Raw genomic sequence first — 18,233 nt, 5'->3', positions numbered from 1 at the left:
GAACTGAAACACGCGGTCGATCCAGACCATCCCAAACATGCTCAATGGGTGACATGTCTGGTGAGTATGCTGGCCATGGAAGAACTGGGACATTTTCAGCTTTCAAGAATTGTGTACAGATCCTTGCGGGCCGTGTATTATCCTGCTGAAACATGAGGTGATGGCGGCGGATGAATGGGACGACAATGGGCCTTATCTCTGCGTTCAAATTGCTTATCCCTGCCCATACCATAACCCCATCGCCACCATGGGGCACTCTATTCACTACGTTGACATCAGCAAACCACTCGCCCACACGACGCCTTACACATGAGGCTCCCGAGTGGCACAGCGGTGTAAGGTACTGCATCTCAGTGCAAGAGGCCTATTGGCCCAGCATCATCCGTGTTTGGCAGGGGTAGGCTGTCATTGTAAATAAGATTTTTTTCTTAACTGACTGTCCTAGTTAAATAAAGGTTAAAACAATATACAATAAAACAATCACACGTAGTCTGCGGTTGTGAGGCCAGTTGGACGTACTGCCAAATTCTCTAAAATGACATTGGAGGTGGCTTATGGTAGAGAAATTAACATTCAATTATCTGGCAACGACTCTAGTAGACATTCCTGCAGTCAGCATGCCAATTGCTGCTGTGCTGAACCTCGACTTGAGACATCTGTGGCATTGTGTTGTGACAAAACTGCACATTATCCCCGCACAAGGTGCTGCTTGATCAGCTTCTTGATGTGCCACACCTGTCAGGTGGATGGATTATCTTGGAAAAGGAGAAATGCTCACTAACAGAGAAGTGAACACATTTGTGCTCACAATTTGAGACAACCTTTTCTATTATGCACATAGCAACATGGTCTAGGAAAAGGCGGCAATTAAACAGTGAACCGTGAACAGCAACCGCTGTCTAACGGGGAGAAAGCGCATTTGTTATTAAATTATATCATTTTTATTTGTGTTGCACAATTGTTGTTAATATTACCATCTAGAATTAGTCTTAGTCTTAGTGATGGACTGCCTTCCCCACGGGCTCCACAATGGATCAGTCAGACAGGCGCCAGTCATGTTTTTGTTGTTACTGCTCTACTATCGACCAAACAATCGGCCAGTCGACTAAATGGCTTTAGCCCTAGAACCAGCAACGCTCTAACCGCTAGGCTACCTGCTGCCAGATAGTCTTTGTTTCCTGGGCCGTGTCCAGCTGCACCCAAAAGGATAACTCCTCCTCTTCTGGTCAGTCAGTTGGGTGGACCCAGACTGGCCACGCCATTGGTTGGTGCTAAATTCCAGTACAGATCGCCCCATAGCCCCTCGTACTGTACCACCTAGACACTCTTCTAAATGATTTGTCAGAGCTGGGTGGGTGTGAGGTGGACACAGACTGGCCACACTATTGGTCTGTTGGTGCTGAATTCCAACTCAAACACCAAGCCCCTAGTCCTTAGACACTCCTGTAGATAGGATTTGATAGGTTTAAGCCAAATGCAATTGCTCAACCATTGCTTCTGATAGGTTGGTATGTTGCTTGCACCCATCAGAGACGTTCAGATCTACAGGAATGCCTATTGGGGAAAAGTGGCAAAGGGACCATTCAGCATGAGATGGTGTTAGAAACCTGGGTTGTGGTATAGTGGGTGGTGGGTACTGAAACAGGGCCCCCACGAGGGGTCATAGCTCAGCCTGTGACAGGAGCCATAATAACTGGGTCTGGTCCTGCCTGCCTGCCTGCCTGTCGGCCGGCCGGCCACTGGAGAAATTAGCCAGCCTGTGACTGTCACCAATCAATCACCATGATGTCCCCTGATGAACACTACTGGCTATGGCTGCTCCACCTTACTCAGGAGGAAAGGACAGTTTATCACCAAGCTGCTGCTGTACTGACCCTCTGAAAACCAACTTAAATTCTGGCCTGGACTCCAAACTGCTAGTGGTGAAACAGAGCATATCACTTTGAACTCCTGGCTGACTGTATACAAGTGAAGGAGGAAAGGACAGTTTATCATGATGCCACTGTGCTGTGTCTGACTCTGAGAACAAACCACTCAAAGTGAATCTAGTTCCTCTGGGGTGGAATCTGTTCCATCATGCAGTCTATTGTTTTGAGATATGGAATATTACATTTGGAGATAAGAAATGAGAGATGAAGGAACAGAAGTTGAGAAATATCAGCTGTAGCTACTAGCCTCTGTTCCTTGAAGGAGTCACAAAATGTGTGAATGTCACCGAAGGGCCAGGGCGTTGTGGCTGCAGCAGTTACCTCAACACCGTGCATATTGATTGGATGAGGGAGGCAGGGGAGAGAGGATGGGGATTTGTGTTTTTATTTCACAGGCGGCGAGATGTGGTGGAAGAGTGCACGTCTAATTGAACATCGCTGGTGATGCTGATGGAGTCGTCCCTCTTGTTTGAATTGCACTTGACTCGGCCCGTGTCTCGCTGAGGGCTAAATGAGTGGCTCATCTAAACCCCCAGGTGCTTGGCTGGGAAGTAAGAAACCTGCAGGATTATTCATTCTGTAGCTCTTAATGAAGGCCAATACGTTCTGTCACCCATTGATAATGAAGGGAATACTGTATTACGGTATTAATTCTATAGCTCTTAATGAAGGCCAATACGTTCTGTCACTCCATTGATATATGAAGGGAATACTGTATTACGGTATTAATTCTATAGCTCTTAATGAAGGCCAATACGTTCTGTCTCTCCATTGATATATGAAGGGAATACTGTATTACGGTATTCATTCTATAGCTCTTAATGAAGGCCAATACGTTCTGTCACTCCATTGATATATGAAGGGAATACTGTATTACGGTATTAATTCTATAGCTCTTAATGAAGGCCAATACGTTCTGTCACCCCATTGATATATGAAGGGAATACTGTATTACGGTATTAATTCTATAGCGCTGAGTGTGTTCCTGTTCCACCATGACCGTCATCTCCCATTTGATGTGTTGTATGATGGGAACGGTGCAACATGGCTTTGAAACTGACTGCTTACAGATTTCCAGGTGTTGAATCCGCTGTCGTCAGCGGTATATCCCTATGCACAGCGCGTCTTCACCCCAGAGATAAATGACCTCGGCCTCTGAGTTTGACGCTCGGCTCCTTAGCCATGCACTTTTCATATGTATAAAACACACACACAACAGACAAACGCACACATGCATACACACAAATGTAGACAAACAAATGTGCACACGCACACACCACAGTCACACACACACACGTACACACTAACACACAAATAAACGTCACAGTGCTCAAATGCCTCTCCAGTCCCCGTCACCACAAAAAGCATTTCACAAATGAGAACGATAAAAGGGAGGGAATATTTTGCCCCTGAATTGCGGCTGTGGTCACTAGTGCTTGACTGAATGCACAATCTGACCGTTTCAGTATTTTTAGAACACAATGCCCACACTGGAGTAAATGATGTGCACATTTACATATATTCCAACAGATCACAATAGAGTCTAATTTATCATAACCATTACAGATAACAAATCCTAATTGCTAAATTGGACCATATACTGTATACAGTCATTAGTCATTTAAAAAAAACAAGTGCTATTTAAGATTAATTTATTGAATCTGTATTATCAACTGGTTATATTATATCCTGGAACACAATCTGTAATATCAACTGGTTATAGTATATCCTGGAACATAATCTGTAATATCAACTGGTTATAGTATATCGTGGAACACAGTGGCCTGGAACGCAGTGGAGCTTGCTTGTAGACGCCTATGGCTGTGCAATGGCATAGCCTTGTTTTGTTAATGTAGCAGACAAGATGCTCTTATTTCTTGAGCCCTACCACAGTCAAGACACAGCTATTTTATAGTAAAAAAAAGACATTATGTAATACAACAGAATAAAATGGAACAGAATATTTTTCCAAATAAAAGTAGTTGCCAGTGTGAATGATACACATCTCGTGCCTGGTACAGTTATTCTCAGTGATTTATTTAAAACGGGTTGAAATCTGTCTTTTCCATGTACAGATGTTTGATTTAGTTTATTCTGCCTGCTTCTTTGAGATGTTCAAAATGGATGAACAATTCCACTCTGAACACTGCATGGGGATGAGTTACAGCCACGACATCTGTTTGGAGAGTAGGTATACGCTTACCCGGTGTAGGAGGCAGTTTTTTTGGAATGGGACGTTAAACGGGTGTCCTGAGTCTCTGTGGTCACTAAAGATCCCATGTCACTTATCGTAAGAGTAGGGGTGTTAACCCTGGTGTCCTGGCTAAATTCCCAATCTGGCCTTCATACCTTCACGGTCACCTAATCATCCGTAGTTTACAATTGGCTCATTCATCTCCCTTCATCTTCCCTGTAACTATTCCCCAGATTGTTGCTGTAAATGAGAATGTGTTCTCAGTCAACTGACCTGGTAAAATAAGGGTTAAATAAATAATGATGCTGAACAAAATATGCTCTTTGTCTTTATCAAACAGTTTTAGCATATTTTCAGTGTGGAACTATGTTTAGGGGGTTTATAGCTCAGGTCAGGGATAGGGATGGGCAACTGGCAGCCCATTTTATACCTTTTTACATTTTGGAACTCAGTCGGTGTCTCAACTTACTGTTGACAGTTAGAATAATAGAATACACAAGGTGCATTTCGAAATTTGGATGTGCATCAGCTGTCACTCTTTTAGCCCATATCAGCTGTATTTTTTAAAGATTGGTAAACTAGTCTAGAGGCCAGCTATCTAAACTTGTAGTAAGCAAGGTGGAATTACCGACCAGGGCGGAGCCCGTTTGATCATCAGTTGTCATATTAAAAACGGCAAGCATTTGCTTCCACCCTATGGCAGAATGTGTAGAATTGCAGGAAATGAGTTATAAAATTGCTAGCTCGTCCGTTCAAGTACAAAATTACACATGTCCATCCCTAGACGCAAGATAATGAGTTTCAACTAACAGCCAGTAGAGTTTCTACTGAAACCATTGTTTATTCATTATGAATCCAATTATTGAATTGGATTACATTACTGATTACAATTTTGGACAGTTAACTAGTAGGGCCGGGACTATACCTGTATCGCGATACTCGTAAGTATCACGGCAAGGAAACCAAACACAACGCGGATTTAACTTCTTTAGGAAAAGAGCCCTAATGCTGGAAACAAACATTATTATGTTGTCACCCAGAGTCACATGTATTTATTTTCCACCAAGCAATAGCACACACTATTTTACATACAGCAGGTTTTTGAAGGACCTTTGCGATATTGGTATCTTCCCGGGCGCTAGTAACTATAGCGCGTTACATTTAGAAAGTAACCTACACTGCTTATTGCTGGAGCCTGCCCTACTCAAGGCATGGATGTCTCTCCTCTTAACAGTGTTTCCTACCTTCTTACTCTTAACCTTAACTACTGATGTGTAAGTCTATAGATCTCCCATCCAGTGGCGATTTTTAGCATGTAAGTCTTGGTGGGGCAAACAAATGAAAAGTGGGATGCTCCCAGCAAAGTCACTTCACAACACTGAACAATACATTAATTACACTATAACCTAACGGTGGCCAACAGTGCCCACAAACTGTTAGGGCCTAAATAAAGCTGTCCCAACATCTTAAAAGGAATGGCTTGATTCATGATGATTACTGCTAGCTAAGACTTAGCTAAGTATGATGTTGACATGATCAGTCCAATCAAAGCTACTGTACATATAAAATTATTTGATGTCATTTTATCTGTAGCAAATGACCTTGAGCCTTCCTGGATGGGCACTTCTAATGTAACTCTATGGCAGCACCCAAGGGGCTAGAATTTTCAGCTCTACCCTTTGACTTGGTGGTGACGTAGGGACACCATGAGTGACAGAACACTGAGCCAATCACAGCGCAACGCTCCATGTTTTCTGCTGGCTCGCCCCACCACCACAGAAAGCGCTGAGCAAGGCTAAAATACCTGCATTGTGGAGCTGCATTACTCAAGAAAACAAAAAAGAGACCATGTTTGTATGGAGACTTTATTAACTCAATGATATATATATATATATATTTACATTGTTTGCAAACTGTTATGGAACATGTATTAATGGCAAGTACCCCCCCCCCCCTAAAATGTGGGTCTCAAAACAGGTGGGGCTCTAAAAACGGGTTGCCACTGCTCCCACCCCTCTGACCATACTGTCCTCTCCTTTGTGTGGTGTCTTTGACTGCCACACGCTTTACAAGCTTCCAATACAAGGGGACCAACTTGGTTTTGCTGCCCAGAAGGTGCTGTAGTGTTCATTAGGCATCGTTGGCAAACCCTCCAAGTCCTCTTCTTACCGGGTGGAGTCATTTCCATTTTAATGGTGTGGATGGGGGTAATGTTCTGTAGCAAGCACATCATTAATTCAACAGTTATGACCTAAAACCCTTATTCATTTCTCACATTTAACACGACCAAGTGTTTAATAGTGGCAGAATGCATGCCTAAGGCATCACAATACTTATTGGGAGTTGTGTTGGTATAATTGTAGCACTATACAAAATCTCTTTACACACACAGGTGCGTGCGCACACACACACACACATACATACATACATACACACACACACACACACACACATTTTCACAGCTATTACTCTACGTTCGTATCTTACCAGCTCCTTTCATTACTTCCAGCTGCAGTGCCAGCAACATATTCCCAACCATTAAACCTAATACTCCAAATCATTGTATTACTCAGCATGGGATCTAGAAGGGGATGAATCTGTAGTGGGGATGTTGATATGGAAACCTGGAGGCTTTCAGCACCATTTTCTGTCTATTTTCAGCTATTCAAGCATCAGCATTCAGTCTGGTTTAGCCAGGCTACGTCTCTGTGGAGATTGGGGGGGGGGTGTAGGCTATTCTGTGGTTCATGTGGGGGGTGTAGGCTATCCTGTGGTTCATGGGGGGGGGGGGGGGGTGTAGGCAATTCTGTGGTTCATGTGGGGGGTGTAGGCTATTCTGTGGTTCATGGGGGGGGGTGTAGGCTATTCTGTGGTTCATGGGGGGGGGTGTAGGCTATTCTGTGGTTCATGTGGGGGGTGTAGGCTATTCTGTGGTTCATGGGGGGGGGGGGGGTGTAGGCTATTCTGTGGTTCATGTGGGGGGTGTAGGCTATTCTGTGGTTCATGTGGGGGGTGTAGGCTATTCTGTGGTTCATGGGGGGGGGGGGGTGTAGGCTATTCTGTGGTTCATGGGGGGGGGTGTAGGCTATTCTGTGGTTCATGTGGGGGGTGTAGGCTATTCTGTGGTTCATGGGGGGGGGTGTAGGCTATTCTGTGGTTCATGGGGGGGGGGGGGTGTAGGCTATTCTGTGGTTCATGGGGGGGGGGTGTAGGCTATTCTGTGGTTCATGTGGGGGGTGTAGGCTATTCTGTGGTTCATGGGGGGGGTGTAGGCTATTATGTGGTTCATGGGGGGGGTGTAGGCTATTCTGTGGTTCATGTGGGGGGTGTAGGCTATTCTGTGGTTCATGGGGGGGGGGGTGTAGGCTATTCTGTGGTTCATGGGGGGGGGTGTAGCAAGATAGGCTGCGGTAATATAATGATGATGGTGCAGTTTCTTGGAAATTAGATTCTGGAAATATGTCCTTATCTCAATGTTTACATCACACAGTATCTCAGTAATAATGACTTTTGCAATGAATGGCTACATTTAAAATGATAATCAAGACATTTCATGGCAAAACAAAGATGTCACGTAGAATAGAAGCTGGTCGTTTTCCGACTCATTTTATTCATGTAGAACTTCAAATGTTTGTCTTTCTGTCTTTAGCAGCATGATCGTTTGCCAAGGGAGGGCTTCTGTTGACACTGATGATATTGAGCTGATAAGCCACTAAGCCGCCCATGTATGGAAAAATCTACAGCGTTCCTTGTAACAGTATGTTCTGGTGCCTCTCGGGCTGTTCATAATGTTGATTGGAGACCTATTTGCTGATTTAATGTTATTTGTGTTTCTTAAATGTACAGTATCTGTATTTTGTAAATTGTGTACGAATGGTTCCTTCTGAAAGAGACCTTGGTCTGAATGGGACTCCCTGTTTAAAATAAAGGTCAAATAAATCCCTTCTGTATTGTGTTCTCTCTCATTTCAGATCCATCCCAGACAGCCACAGTGGAGATGTCCTCCCCAAGTGGTCTTCTGCAGTACTGTAGCACCCTCTAGTGGTATGATACTGGCATTACAGTGCACCTTTCTACAATTAATGTATTACTATGGCTGCCTTGACTTTACACACAGTGCAGTTCTTTATTCTAAAGTGCCAGCCGATGATGAAAGGCTTTAGAATTGTAATCTTTGGTAGACTGTTCATATCACTATTAATAAACGCAGAGACAATCCATATATTGTTGTATGCAATGACCTCAGTTATTTAAAACGGTGAGAATGTGCTGCATTGTACTTTAAACACAAGGCCATTAACTGCCCATTTTACCTGTGTTTTTCTCTGTCTGCGGTCTAGATGTGGTGTTGCAGTATAAACATGGACGACCGGTGCTGGCTGTGCCGCTACCCTCCAGGCAGGAGAGCTGTCTGTTCTTCCTCAGGCCCATGTTAATGACTGTAGGAGACCTGATCCACGACCTGCAGAGAGAAGACCCAGGAGTCACCTCTGCCTCTGTGCTCACCAAGGGTAGGACACACACAAATATGTTGTACACACACATAAATATATGTTGTACACACACAAATGTTGTGTACACACACTCAAATGCAAACATTTGCCCGTATTCATAAAGCATTTCAGAGTATGAGTGCCTATCTAGGAGCAGTTCAGCCTTTTAAATAATAATGAATATGATTTAATGGACAGGGCAGAACTGATCCTAGATCAGCACACCTACTCTGAGATACTTTATGAATATGGGCTACTGTCTGTCGTGTACACAGACACTATATCCATCTGTTATCCTCCTGTCTCCTACAGATGGTGCACGGGTAGCTAACACCACCCCTGTAGACACCACCCCTGTAGACACTATATCCATCTGTTATCCTCCTGTCTCCTACAGATGGTGCACGGGTAGCTAACAGCACCTCTATAGACAGTCTCCTGGACAAAGACTTCCAGCTCCTCATCAATGATGCTGTATACAACATCCACTCCCCTGAAAGAGGTGAAGCAACTCTTTCCCAAAACATAGGTAGTTTAAACAGTTTAAGAGATGATGATGACATAATAATAAATGCCATTTGGCAGCCGCTTTATTCTGAAACAACTTAGTTGTGCGTGTTTATATTTTAAATATGGTTGGTCCCGGGAACCGAACCCACTATCCTGGCGTAGCAAGCAACATGCTCTACCAACTGAGCTACGGAGGACCACAGTCACACAGCTACAGAGGACCACAGTCACACAGCTACAGAGGACCACAGTCACACAGCTACAGAGGACCACCAGTCACACAGCTACAGAGGACCACAGATCACACAGCTACAGAGGACCACAGTCACACAGCTACAGAGGACCACAGTCACACAGCTACAGAGGACCACAGATCACACAGCTACAAAGGACCACAGATCACACAGCTACAGAGGACCACAGATCACACAGCTACAGAGGACCACAGATCACACAGCTACAGAGGACCACAGATCACACAGCTACAGAGGACCACAGATCACACAGCTACAGAGGACCACAGATCACACAGCTACAGAGGACCACAGATCACACAGCTACAAAGGACCACAGATCACACAGCTACAGAGGACCACAGATCACACAGCTACAGAGGACCACAGATCACACAGCTACAGAGGACCACAGATCACACAGCTACAGAGGACCACAGATCACACAGCTACAGAGGACCACAGATCACACAGCTACAGAGGACCACAGATCACACATCTACAGAGGACCACAGATCACACATCTACAGAGGACCACAGATCACACATCTACAGAGGACCACAGATCACACATCTACAGAGGACCACAGATCACACATCTACAGAGGACCACAGATCACACAGCTACAGAGGACCACAGATCACACAGCTACAGAGGACCACAGATCACACAGCTACAGAGGACCACCGATCACACAGCTACAGAGGACCACAGATCACACATCTACAGAGGATGAGGATGAGATATCAATTGATCTTTATCAGTAATTCTAAAAAGAAACATCATTAGTCACTTGAGTATCAGCAGGATCCTCATCCTCCTCCTCATCGTCATTATCAACCTCCAGTCTGGGGTGGAATAGTGATCCATGTTCCCAGTGTAATAATAATCATTTTGCCATGAGTTCCCAGAGTGACTGTGTTGTAATGAATTCCACCCATGTTGTGTGTCCAGAGGCGTCCAGTGTGTCCAGTGAGCATGTGGTGGACGTGGAGGACATGAAGCACATGGTGCAGCTGCTCCACACGGCCCTCCACCTGCCTGACCACCACCTGCTGAAGGAGAGGCAGCTGCTGGAGAGACTGGATGGACTCAAACAGGACCTCTTACCTCTGGAACAGGTACCGGAGGGGTGTACTTCTGACTCCGTTTCTCTCTTGTTCTTTCTCTTTCCTTCTGTCTGTCAGTATCTCCTCTCTTTTTTTCTCTCTCTTGCGTCTCTTGTCTCATCTCTGTGTGACTCCTACTACCTATCCCTTTGGTCGACAACCATAAAGCTGTCGCGGTAAATCTTCAAAGATAAGATTGCATGAGTGTGAGAGTTTGTTTTAGCTATCACTAGTAACCTCTGTCTCCTGTGCGTTCCCTGTACAGGTGAAGGCACAGCTGGCGCGCAGTGCAGAGTTCCACTCCTCCAGGACTCTGTGGACAGGTGTGGCCCTGCTGTCTGTGCAGGGCGGGGCCTTGGCCTGGCTCACCTGGTGGGTGTACTCCTGGGATGTCATGGAGCCCGTCACCTACTTCCTCACCTACTGCACCAGCATCGGAGTCTTCTCCTACTATGTCCTCACCAAGCAGGTACAGTACAGGACTGGAAGGACAGGAAGACCCATGTCCAGCACGGTCTCAATACAAGTAGTCAAGACAGTGTCTCCCCCTTGTGTGCACAAAAAGTACTGTCACTACAGGGCACTTGAACAAAAGGCTTTCATTTTCATTTCAGTCACACCTGGTCTCCTTACAACAACTTGGAGTAGTCAAGTTCTCATAAGTGACCTTCATTGCCATACGCTGTACAGTATGAAGGCAGTAATTATCAGGGTTGAGTTCTAACTTTAGATAACTGTGTGCAGTCAAACTTCTACAAACCTCTGCATTGACATCAATGGTTGATGAAATCAAAACACAGGTGATAAGCACTTAGAAGTGTAACAGAGAAATCTCCACGTATGTCTGCCCTCCTGTGGCTGCAATGTGTATAGCATGCACTGCATAGAAGAAGCACGACATGGTCTGACCGGTAAACCTTCCAGTTGGTCCCACAGCACCTGTGTCCTGCGTCTAAATGATTTTATAAGACTTTTGTAAGTATCTTCAAAAAGTACAGTACGAACTGTGTACATCCATGCCACAACAAGGAGGCTGATACAAACCAATATTCCTCTGTTACGCTTTGAGGTGCATCACCTGTATTCTGATCATATCTCCTAATGACATCCGTGCATCATTTACACAGAGGTTCAGTTATCTCAAGTTAGAATTTAAACCCAGATAACTATGAGTGAGAAGTGATACACAAGTTAGTCTGCACCAGATGGATCATGGTTGTTGTCCTCTGTAGGATTATGTCTATCCAGATGGATCATGGTTGTTGTCCTCTGTAGGATTATGTCTATCCAGATGGATCATGGTTGTTGTCCTCTGTAGGATTATGTCTATCCAGATGGATCATGGTTGTTGTCCTCTGTAGGATTATGTCTATCCAGATGGATCATGGTTGTTGTCCTCTGTAGGATTATGTCTATCCAGATGGATCATGGTTGTTGTCCTCTGTAGGATTATGTGTATCCAGATGCCAAAGACAGGCAGTTCCTGTATTACTTCCACAAGGGTGCCAAGAAGGAGCGCTTCAACGTGCAGAAGTACAATGAGCTGAGAGAGGAGTTGGCTTCGGTATGTTGCTATACTTACTTATACAAGGCACTTCAGAATTTCTGCTCACTGCTTATTGGACTTTCCACTGATGTATTCAGTCTATAAAGGGGCTTCTGCTGATCGTGTGTGTGTGTGTCATCCTTAGGTGGAAGAAGATTTGAGACGTCTAAGGAATCCAACCCAACTTCAGCTCCCTGTAGAACAGATCCAGAGCCAGCCATGAAGAGCAGCACCACACACACACACACCGTCAAACTGAAGGACTACTGAGCAGCAGCATTTCTTCCCTTTTATTTTGATAACAATGCATTTTTCTTACTAACCCTGCAGATCATTTTAGAGTTTTAGTTTACACCGGTTACAATGTTGGAAGTCATTTGTGGTAATAGAAGTAAAGTAATAAATATCATATGAGAAAGCATCTTCCTGAATACTAACCATATTTTCTCTGCATTCCTGGCCATTGCCGTAAATCAATATAGTAGCTAGTGTCATTTCTATAGAAGAGCAAAGTTATGAATAGTGATGATGTGTATATAATGAGATGATCCATTCTGAACGTTTACAAAGATTAAGAGGAACTGAGACTGAACACAAATTACATTTCAATATTTTATTGCACCTCAATTCAGACTTTTGTTTCAATCATCAAAACCCCAAACATATTTCAACAGTTTTACAACTGTCATTTTATAAATGAGAGATTCTAACTCAATAGGAGCCCCACGCACCTCTCCAAATGCTATTAGTGCAAACCCAATCTCCCAAAAGGTCAGAGATACATTTCCCTGGTGGACCACAAAACGAGAAAAGTACATTACTCTTACCAAGCAGAAGTTCCTTATATTCACCCATGGAGACTAAAATGGTCCTCATTTTCTTGAACAATTCAGAAATAGAAACATGAATTGGTGTCCAGCACTCAGGTTCACATACAAATGAGTAATACCTCATGCATTGTCATTGCTTTAGTAAATATCTCACAAGTGACTAACAATTATTTATTTGTTAAACATGAGATGGTCGGTTGATTGGTACCCTGAGTTGTCTTATCTGAGTTATATAATGCACACTTGCACATATTTTCTGGCTGAAGAATATGCCTGTAGTCATGTGGTGTATAAAAATGGTATTTAAAAAGATTGGTACTGTTAAAGTTGTTCAGTATTGGAGCGACAGGTAGCCAAGTGGTTAGAGATGCGAGCCAGCAACCAGATGGTTTCCAATCCCAGCCCAGATGGGATGTGGGGGGGGTGTAATTGACCAATAAAGTGATCTTAAGTTGAACACAGTTGTCAAATACCCTCAATAACAAAGAACAATGGTAAAAAGCTGTTATTTTTTATAGTTAATTAAAAGGCCATTGATTTGAATGACCAAACAAAGGCACCATAGTGGCAGTAAACAATGTATAGGACTGATTTTCCTGAGTCAGAGTAGCACCGTAGGTCATGTGACCAAACCTGCAGTGTTTACTTAATGTCTTTTAGACACTTGACTCCCTGAGGTACTTTCCACATTGGAATTTGTTCACGTTTAGCCTGCCACTTTCAAAACATGTAAAACTACATTTGAGTTGTAAAGGCTAAGCACAACCAAGTACAAACAGAAACAACACAAATTCCCTTTTGACAGAACAAGTGGGGAGACAACATATTGAGGCACATTGTCTGTCTTTTCATCTTGTCTACTACAGAGGACCAAATGGGGCAGTGGGTACAGTGGGTCCCTGGCGTAATAGGTTGGAGGTTGTGGGTTTAATCCATATATATTGTGCTTGATTGACAGTTTCTGTAACTGTCGATGTCTAACATACAAAGAGAAGCACTTCAAGTGTGAAGGATTTGGGGTTAAATCTCAGCCCTGCAACCAAGCTGTTGTGGGTTCAAATCTCTACTCTTGTGATTTAGTGTACGTTGTCGATGTCAACCATATGAATATATGTGTTTTGAAGTGTGAAGCTATCGGTGGCACAGATTTAAGGCTTGTTCCTGTGAGATTATGGGTTTGATCCCAGTCACTGAAGTGTGGTTCTATTGACACTGTAGTGGTTGGAGGACTGATGAGGGTTAATACCTGGGGTTCACATCCCTGTAACCAGCAGTGGTTATGCGAGAAGATGCCTGTATCTCAAGAGAGATACTAAGTGTTTATTTTTTTAAGGGATTTCCCCATGAATACACTTCAGGAACTAACACTTATCTTGGTCATTTTGACATTTGCGCAAATGTGTAGTAGACTAAAGCACAAGAGGCAGGGATTTAACCCCAGAGCCACTTCTTCCTTTAAACGATGTGCACATTTCTTTGTATATTTGACACAGATAGTTGATGTAAACAAATCAAGCCCAGGGACCCACTACTCAATGCTAAGAATTAGCAGTATTCTCTCGAGAAAGGCCTTAAGGGACTGGTGATGCAAAATCCTTTACTGACTAAGAATCCCCTCTTAACAAATAGCTATCCACAAACAGACTGAGAATAAAGTCATTTGAAATGTTAATGCTCAAATTACCATTCTCATGTCACTCTTTTACCTGCCCTGCAGGTACATCCCATGACCTCTGTCAACACCAACAGGGAAAGCCTGAAGCCGAGCAGCCAAGCAGGTTTCACCAGTATAGTACATGCTTTGTTTTAGGTCAGTTTTGCCACCACAGAATGTGTGTTAAAATAACACTGCATACACAATCATCAGCCAATGACATGATCTCCATTTGGTTTCATAGGAAAGAAGATTAGAATAAAGGGAATATGCACAGTTTGATGAAGTGTATTTCATGGTTCTCAAGACAAACATCGAAATAATGTAGACAAACGTTTAACAAAAAGAACCACCAGACATTATAGTCAAGGACCACCTTTCTCCCCAAAAAACATTCAAAACAACTACAGCAGGATTCAGGAATGACGTAATAGCTGCCCAGTGGATGGAAACCTTACTGCTTCTTGGGTCGGAAGTAGAGCTTCCTGGTGAGCATGGACGCGAAGCAGGGGACCTGTTTCTTCCCGATGGCGGTCTTGTCGTTACAATTCCCGACGCTCCTCATGGACACCTTCCTGTTGACCAGGGTCAGGAGCTCCGTGAACTCCAGGGAATCTCCGAACTTCCACATGGCCCCACACAGGTCCTGGATGTACCAGGAGCCGTTGATCGTCTCGCGGTGGGAATAGTAGCCTGCACAGGGAGACCGGGAACAAGTATGGTAGATCTGTATTCCATTAATCCAAATGAGAAGCAAAGGATAATCAAGTGATCAAACACCATTACACAAACACAGTGAAACTTATTTAGGATATTGTCTAAACAGCATAACTGTATACAAGTCACAGTAAGAAGGAGTTGGGTACAAAATAGTAACTGAGTCTGTTGATAAGGAATTAAAATAATGAATGTCTTTATTCTCCATGTATCACTGATCTATGCATCTATCCTCATTTACGACCACAAGGTTTACAGTATTTCTTCTTGTTTTCTGTAATGGACTATCAGCTGTGCCATGTGTTCCTCACCTTCAGCCACAGAGTAACACATGATGAAGTCAGCGCCAGCAGGGAGGGTGTAGACCACCCCAGCGTCCACCACCACCTCGTTGGTCTTCACCTCGCTGTCCACCACGTCCATGGGGGTCACTGGATCGTCATGCTTGTCCCCACGGCACGCCTGTCGGTGTCAATCAAATCAGGAACCAAAAACAGTCAAAACGTCAATATGATGGTGGTTATATATATAAAAAATATATATATTTAGCAGTAAATATTTGTGGTTATGTGGATAAATGTTTACAAATAATAGTAGTGTGTCTGAGGAAGATATGCCTTCACCGGCCCCCAAACATCAGATATGGTCTCTAGGTCTATGAGTCAACAGTACTGAATGTCAAAGGTTACCATCTCAAATGGATCTATTCAAAAGGTATCTCATCATCTGACCTCTTACCTGTAGTATGAAGATCTTGGGCTTGCCCACCAGGCTCTTACACTTGTCTCCTTTGAACAGGGCAGTGATGTCCTGGATAGCGATCTTGTCGTCGTAAGCATAGACGTGGTCGTTCTCTCCGTGGCTCAGAAAGACGCACACGAAGCAGTCTGCATCAGCATGGTTGGCCTCAGCCGCTATAGAGTATCAGACATGTATCATTTCTTATTCTGAAGTATAATACCGACTGTGACTGATACAGTATCTGTGTTAAGCGGATGATTTGAGGTGGTATCGAAGGACTAGAAGTGCTGCTTACCCTGACTGATTTGATCCAGAACTTCCTCCACCTTCAGATTATCAAAGGCCTGCACTTCAAAGTTCAAGTCCTCAAATCTGAATCAGAAAAATCAAGTGTCAAACATGGTTAGGCAAAGAACATTTTAAACAACTCCATCAGCACTACAGTTGACTGAACCGGTCTATAGGGAGTTATGAAGCACGGTCCTATCTGATGCCATGTATACCTTTTGACCAGATTGGAGCGGTCAGCATTGGTCCCGTTGCGGGGGGGCATCCTCAGATGCCAGAAGAAGTGCTCCTGGTTGAAGATGAGAGCCAGGCCTCGCCGCTTGTGGTTCATCTTGTACTCCTCCGCAGGGTCCATAGAGAAAGAACTGCTGAAGGAAAAACACATGCTCCCCTGTCAATACCAATACCTTGTTATGCCATAGTGGGTGTAGCTGAACGAGAGACATTTGTTAAGAGAAAGTGTAGCTTTCTTATGTTACCACAAAAAATTAGGAACTATCTGTTCACTTCAAGTCTTATTTCAACCAGGTGTTCATTACATTCAAGTCATTTATAACACTGTAATGAGTAATATCATTACTAATAGTTACCTGCAGAAATACCCATCTGTTTCTGTAAGGTTCTCACTAGGACCTGATAAAGAGAAAGGAACATACGATCTGAACAGGACAATCTTGAATGAATATTTATCTTATGACTTCTCAAAGGCCTAGTGGTTTTACAGCTTTCTGAGATCTCAACATTCGGCAGTTTCGATGCAAATTGTCTCCAAAGCTTTTGGGATCAGATTTATTTTGGGGGGGGGGGGGGGGGGGGGGGGGTCTGATGTTAAGCTCTGCAAACAGGTTTGTGAATTAGGCTACAACTCCAGGGCCAAGCAGCCATTGTTCAATAAGCACCCAGTCCTGGTGGTTTTCAATGGGCTGGTTGCAGGTGTTAAGACCAGTAGAAAAAGTGACAAAGCTCTCCTATCTTACATGCTCTTTACTTGTGCTGCTGTTGCAGGTGTGGGGTGAAGCATGAAGGGGAACGTCTGCTGTTCCATTTCCTCATGTTCCTTGTGTTAAGGGTTATTAATGAGAGAACAAGAGGGTATACTGCTTTGATTCAGGTGATTGCTCAGTGCAAACGCCAAACGGAGAAATAACTACAGGTTTGTGTTAACCATTACATAATTAGCGTGTACTTTGAGTCTCGTAAAATGACATTTCGTGAGATAAGGTAGTTTCGTTAAAACAGTACCTCAAACAGTCTTTCTGTTTTGGTTTTAAATGTACATCTGCATATGTCTCTACAAGCATTGGGCACCTAGACCTACCTAACCTTATATCGGCCGTACATACTCACCTGTCGTCTGGGATGTTTTGTTGTCTTTTTCCAAGCTTCCTGTGACTTGGAAGAGACAAATCCCACATGAGACAATACAGTAAGATTTCACAGACCTGTGAAACAAGTCTGTACACTGATAACATTGACATAACACCTGATATAAAATCTGGTCTGTGCTTATCTGTCAGTAACTTAGTCCCCAGGCAATTGCGTAGTGACGCGATTCATCTGACAGTGAACAACAATCTTTGCTACTGTAACAACAGTACAAACTGACACATAATGCGGTACATACACCTTATAAACATATTCGAGATAAGCGAAGTACATGGAGGGGGAATTGTGAAATCCATGACATCATTCAGCAAGTGATGTATTATTCTTTTGTTTCCTTTCCCAGGAAGGTTCCGAAATGTCTTCTGAGAGTTCTTCTTTCATATTTGTCTTATTTGATTTCCGTGACCACAACATTACATTAAACTGCAAGACTACTAATACCACTACATACATATAGTATTTTATAACTTCCAAATAGGACTTTTTCTTACCTTTAGTGTCTTTATTCACTGGACACGACATGGTTGCTGTCTACTCTCCTTTCAATGTGTACACGCAAGTGTAAAATGTATCGGCTTAACAAACACTGATGGAGAATGACAC

General features: G+C 43.6%; 2 protein-coding genes across 8 annotated transcripts in view; one reads left to right on the top strand and one right to left on the bottom strand.

Moving 5' to 3' along the window:
* Nucleotides 1-13,301, top strand: part of LOC110516757 (calcium uniporter protein, mitochondrial) — a 26,545-nt gene extending 13,244 nt beyond the window's left edge. Inside the window, exons 2-8 of one of the 3 annotated variants that reach the window (XM_036933780.2) lie at nt 8,094-8,166; nt 8,463-8,633; nt 9,013-9,117; nt 10,314-10,480; nt 10,734-10,937; nt 11,916-12,032; nt 12,160-13,301. In XM_036933780.2, the coding sequence (XP_036789675.2) occupies nt 8,094-8,166; nt 8,463-8,633; nt 9,013-9,117; nt 10,314-10,480; nt 10,734-10,937; nt 11,916-12,032; nt 12,160-12,237 (915 nt within the window). In that variant the 3' untranslated portion in view covers nt 12,238-13,301. Of the gene's footprint in view, nt 1-8,093; nt 8,167-8,462; nt 8,634-8,927; nt 9,145-10,313; nt 10,481-10,733; nt 10,938-11,915; nt 12,033-12,159 lie in introns of all 3 variants that reach the window. The other 2 variants (XM_036933779.2, XM_090187768.1) reach the window with 2 other exon arrangements.
* Nucleotides 12,613-18,233, bottom strand: casp6 (caspase 6, apoptosis-related cysteine peptidase). 5 transcript variants are annotated; one of them, NM_001434499.1, is given in 9 exon segments: nt 12,615-12,632; nt 12,682-15,191; nt 15,527-15,677; nt 15,954-16,129; nt 16,252-16,328; nt 16,460-16,609; nt 16,835-16,877; nt 17,592-17,630; nt 18,122-18,181. In NM_001434499.1, coding segments are annotated over 8 exon segments (906 nt in total). In that variant the 5' UTR covers nt 18,153-18,181; the 3' UTR covers nt 12,615-12,632; nt 12,682-14,952.

Source organism: Oncorhynchus mykiss, chromosome 10 (genome assembly GCF_057628025.1).
Source record: "Oncorhynchus mykiss isolate SJ-2025 chromosome 10, ASM5762802v1, whole genome shotgun sequence".
In the NCBI taxonomy this organism is placed as follows: Eukaryota; Metazoa; Chordata; class Actinopteri; order Salmoniformes; family Salmonidae; genus Oncorhynchus; species Oncorhynchus mykiss.
The sequence above is the reverse complement of the archived record's forward strand: the minus strand, read 5'-3'. Positions and strand labels throughout refer to the sequence as shown.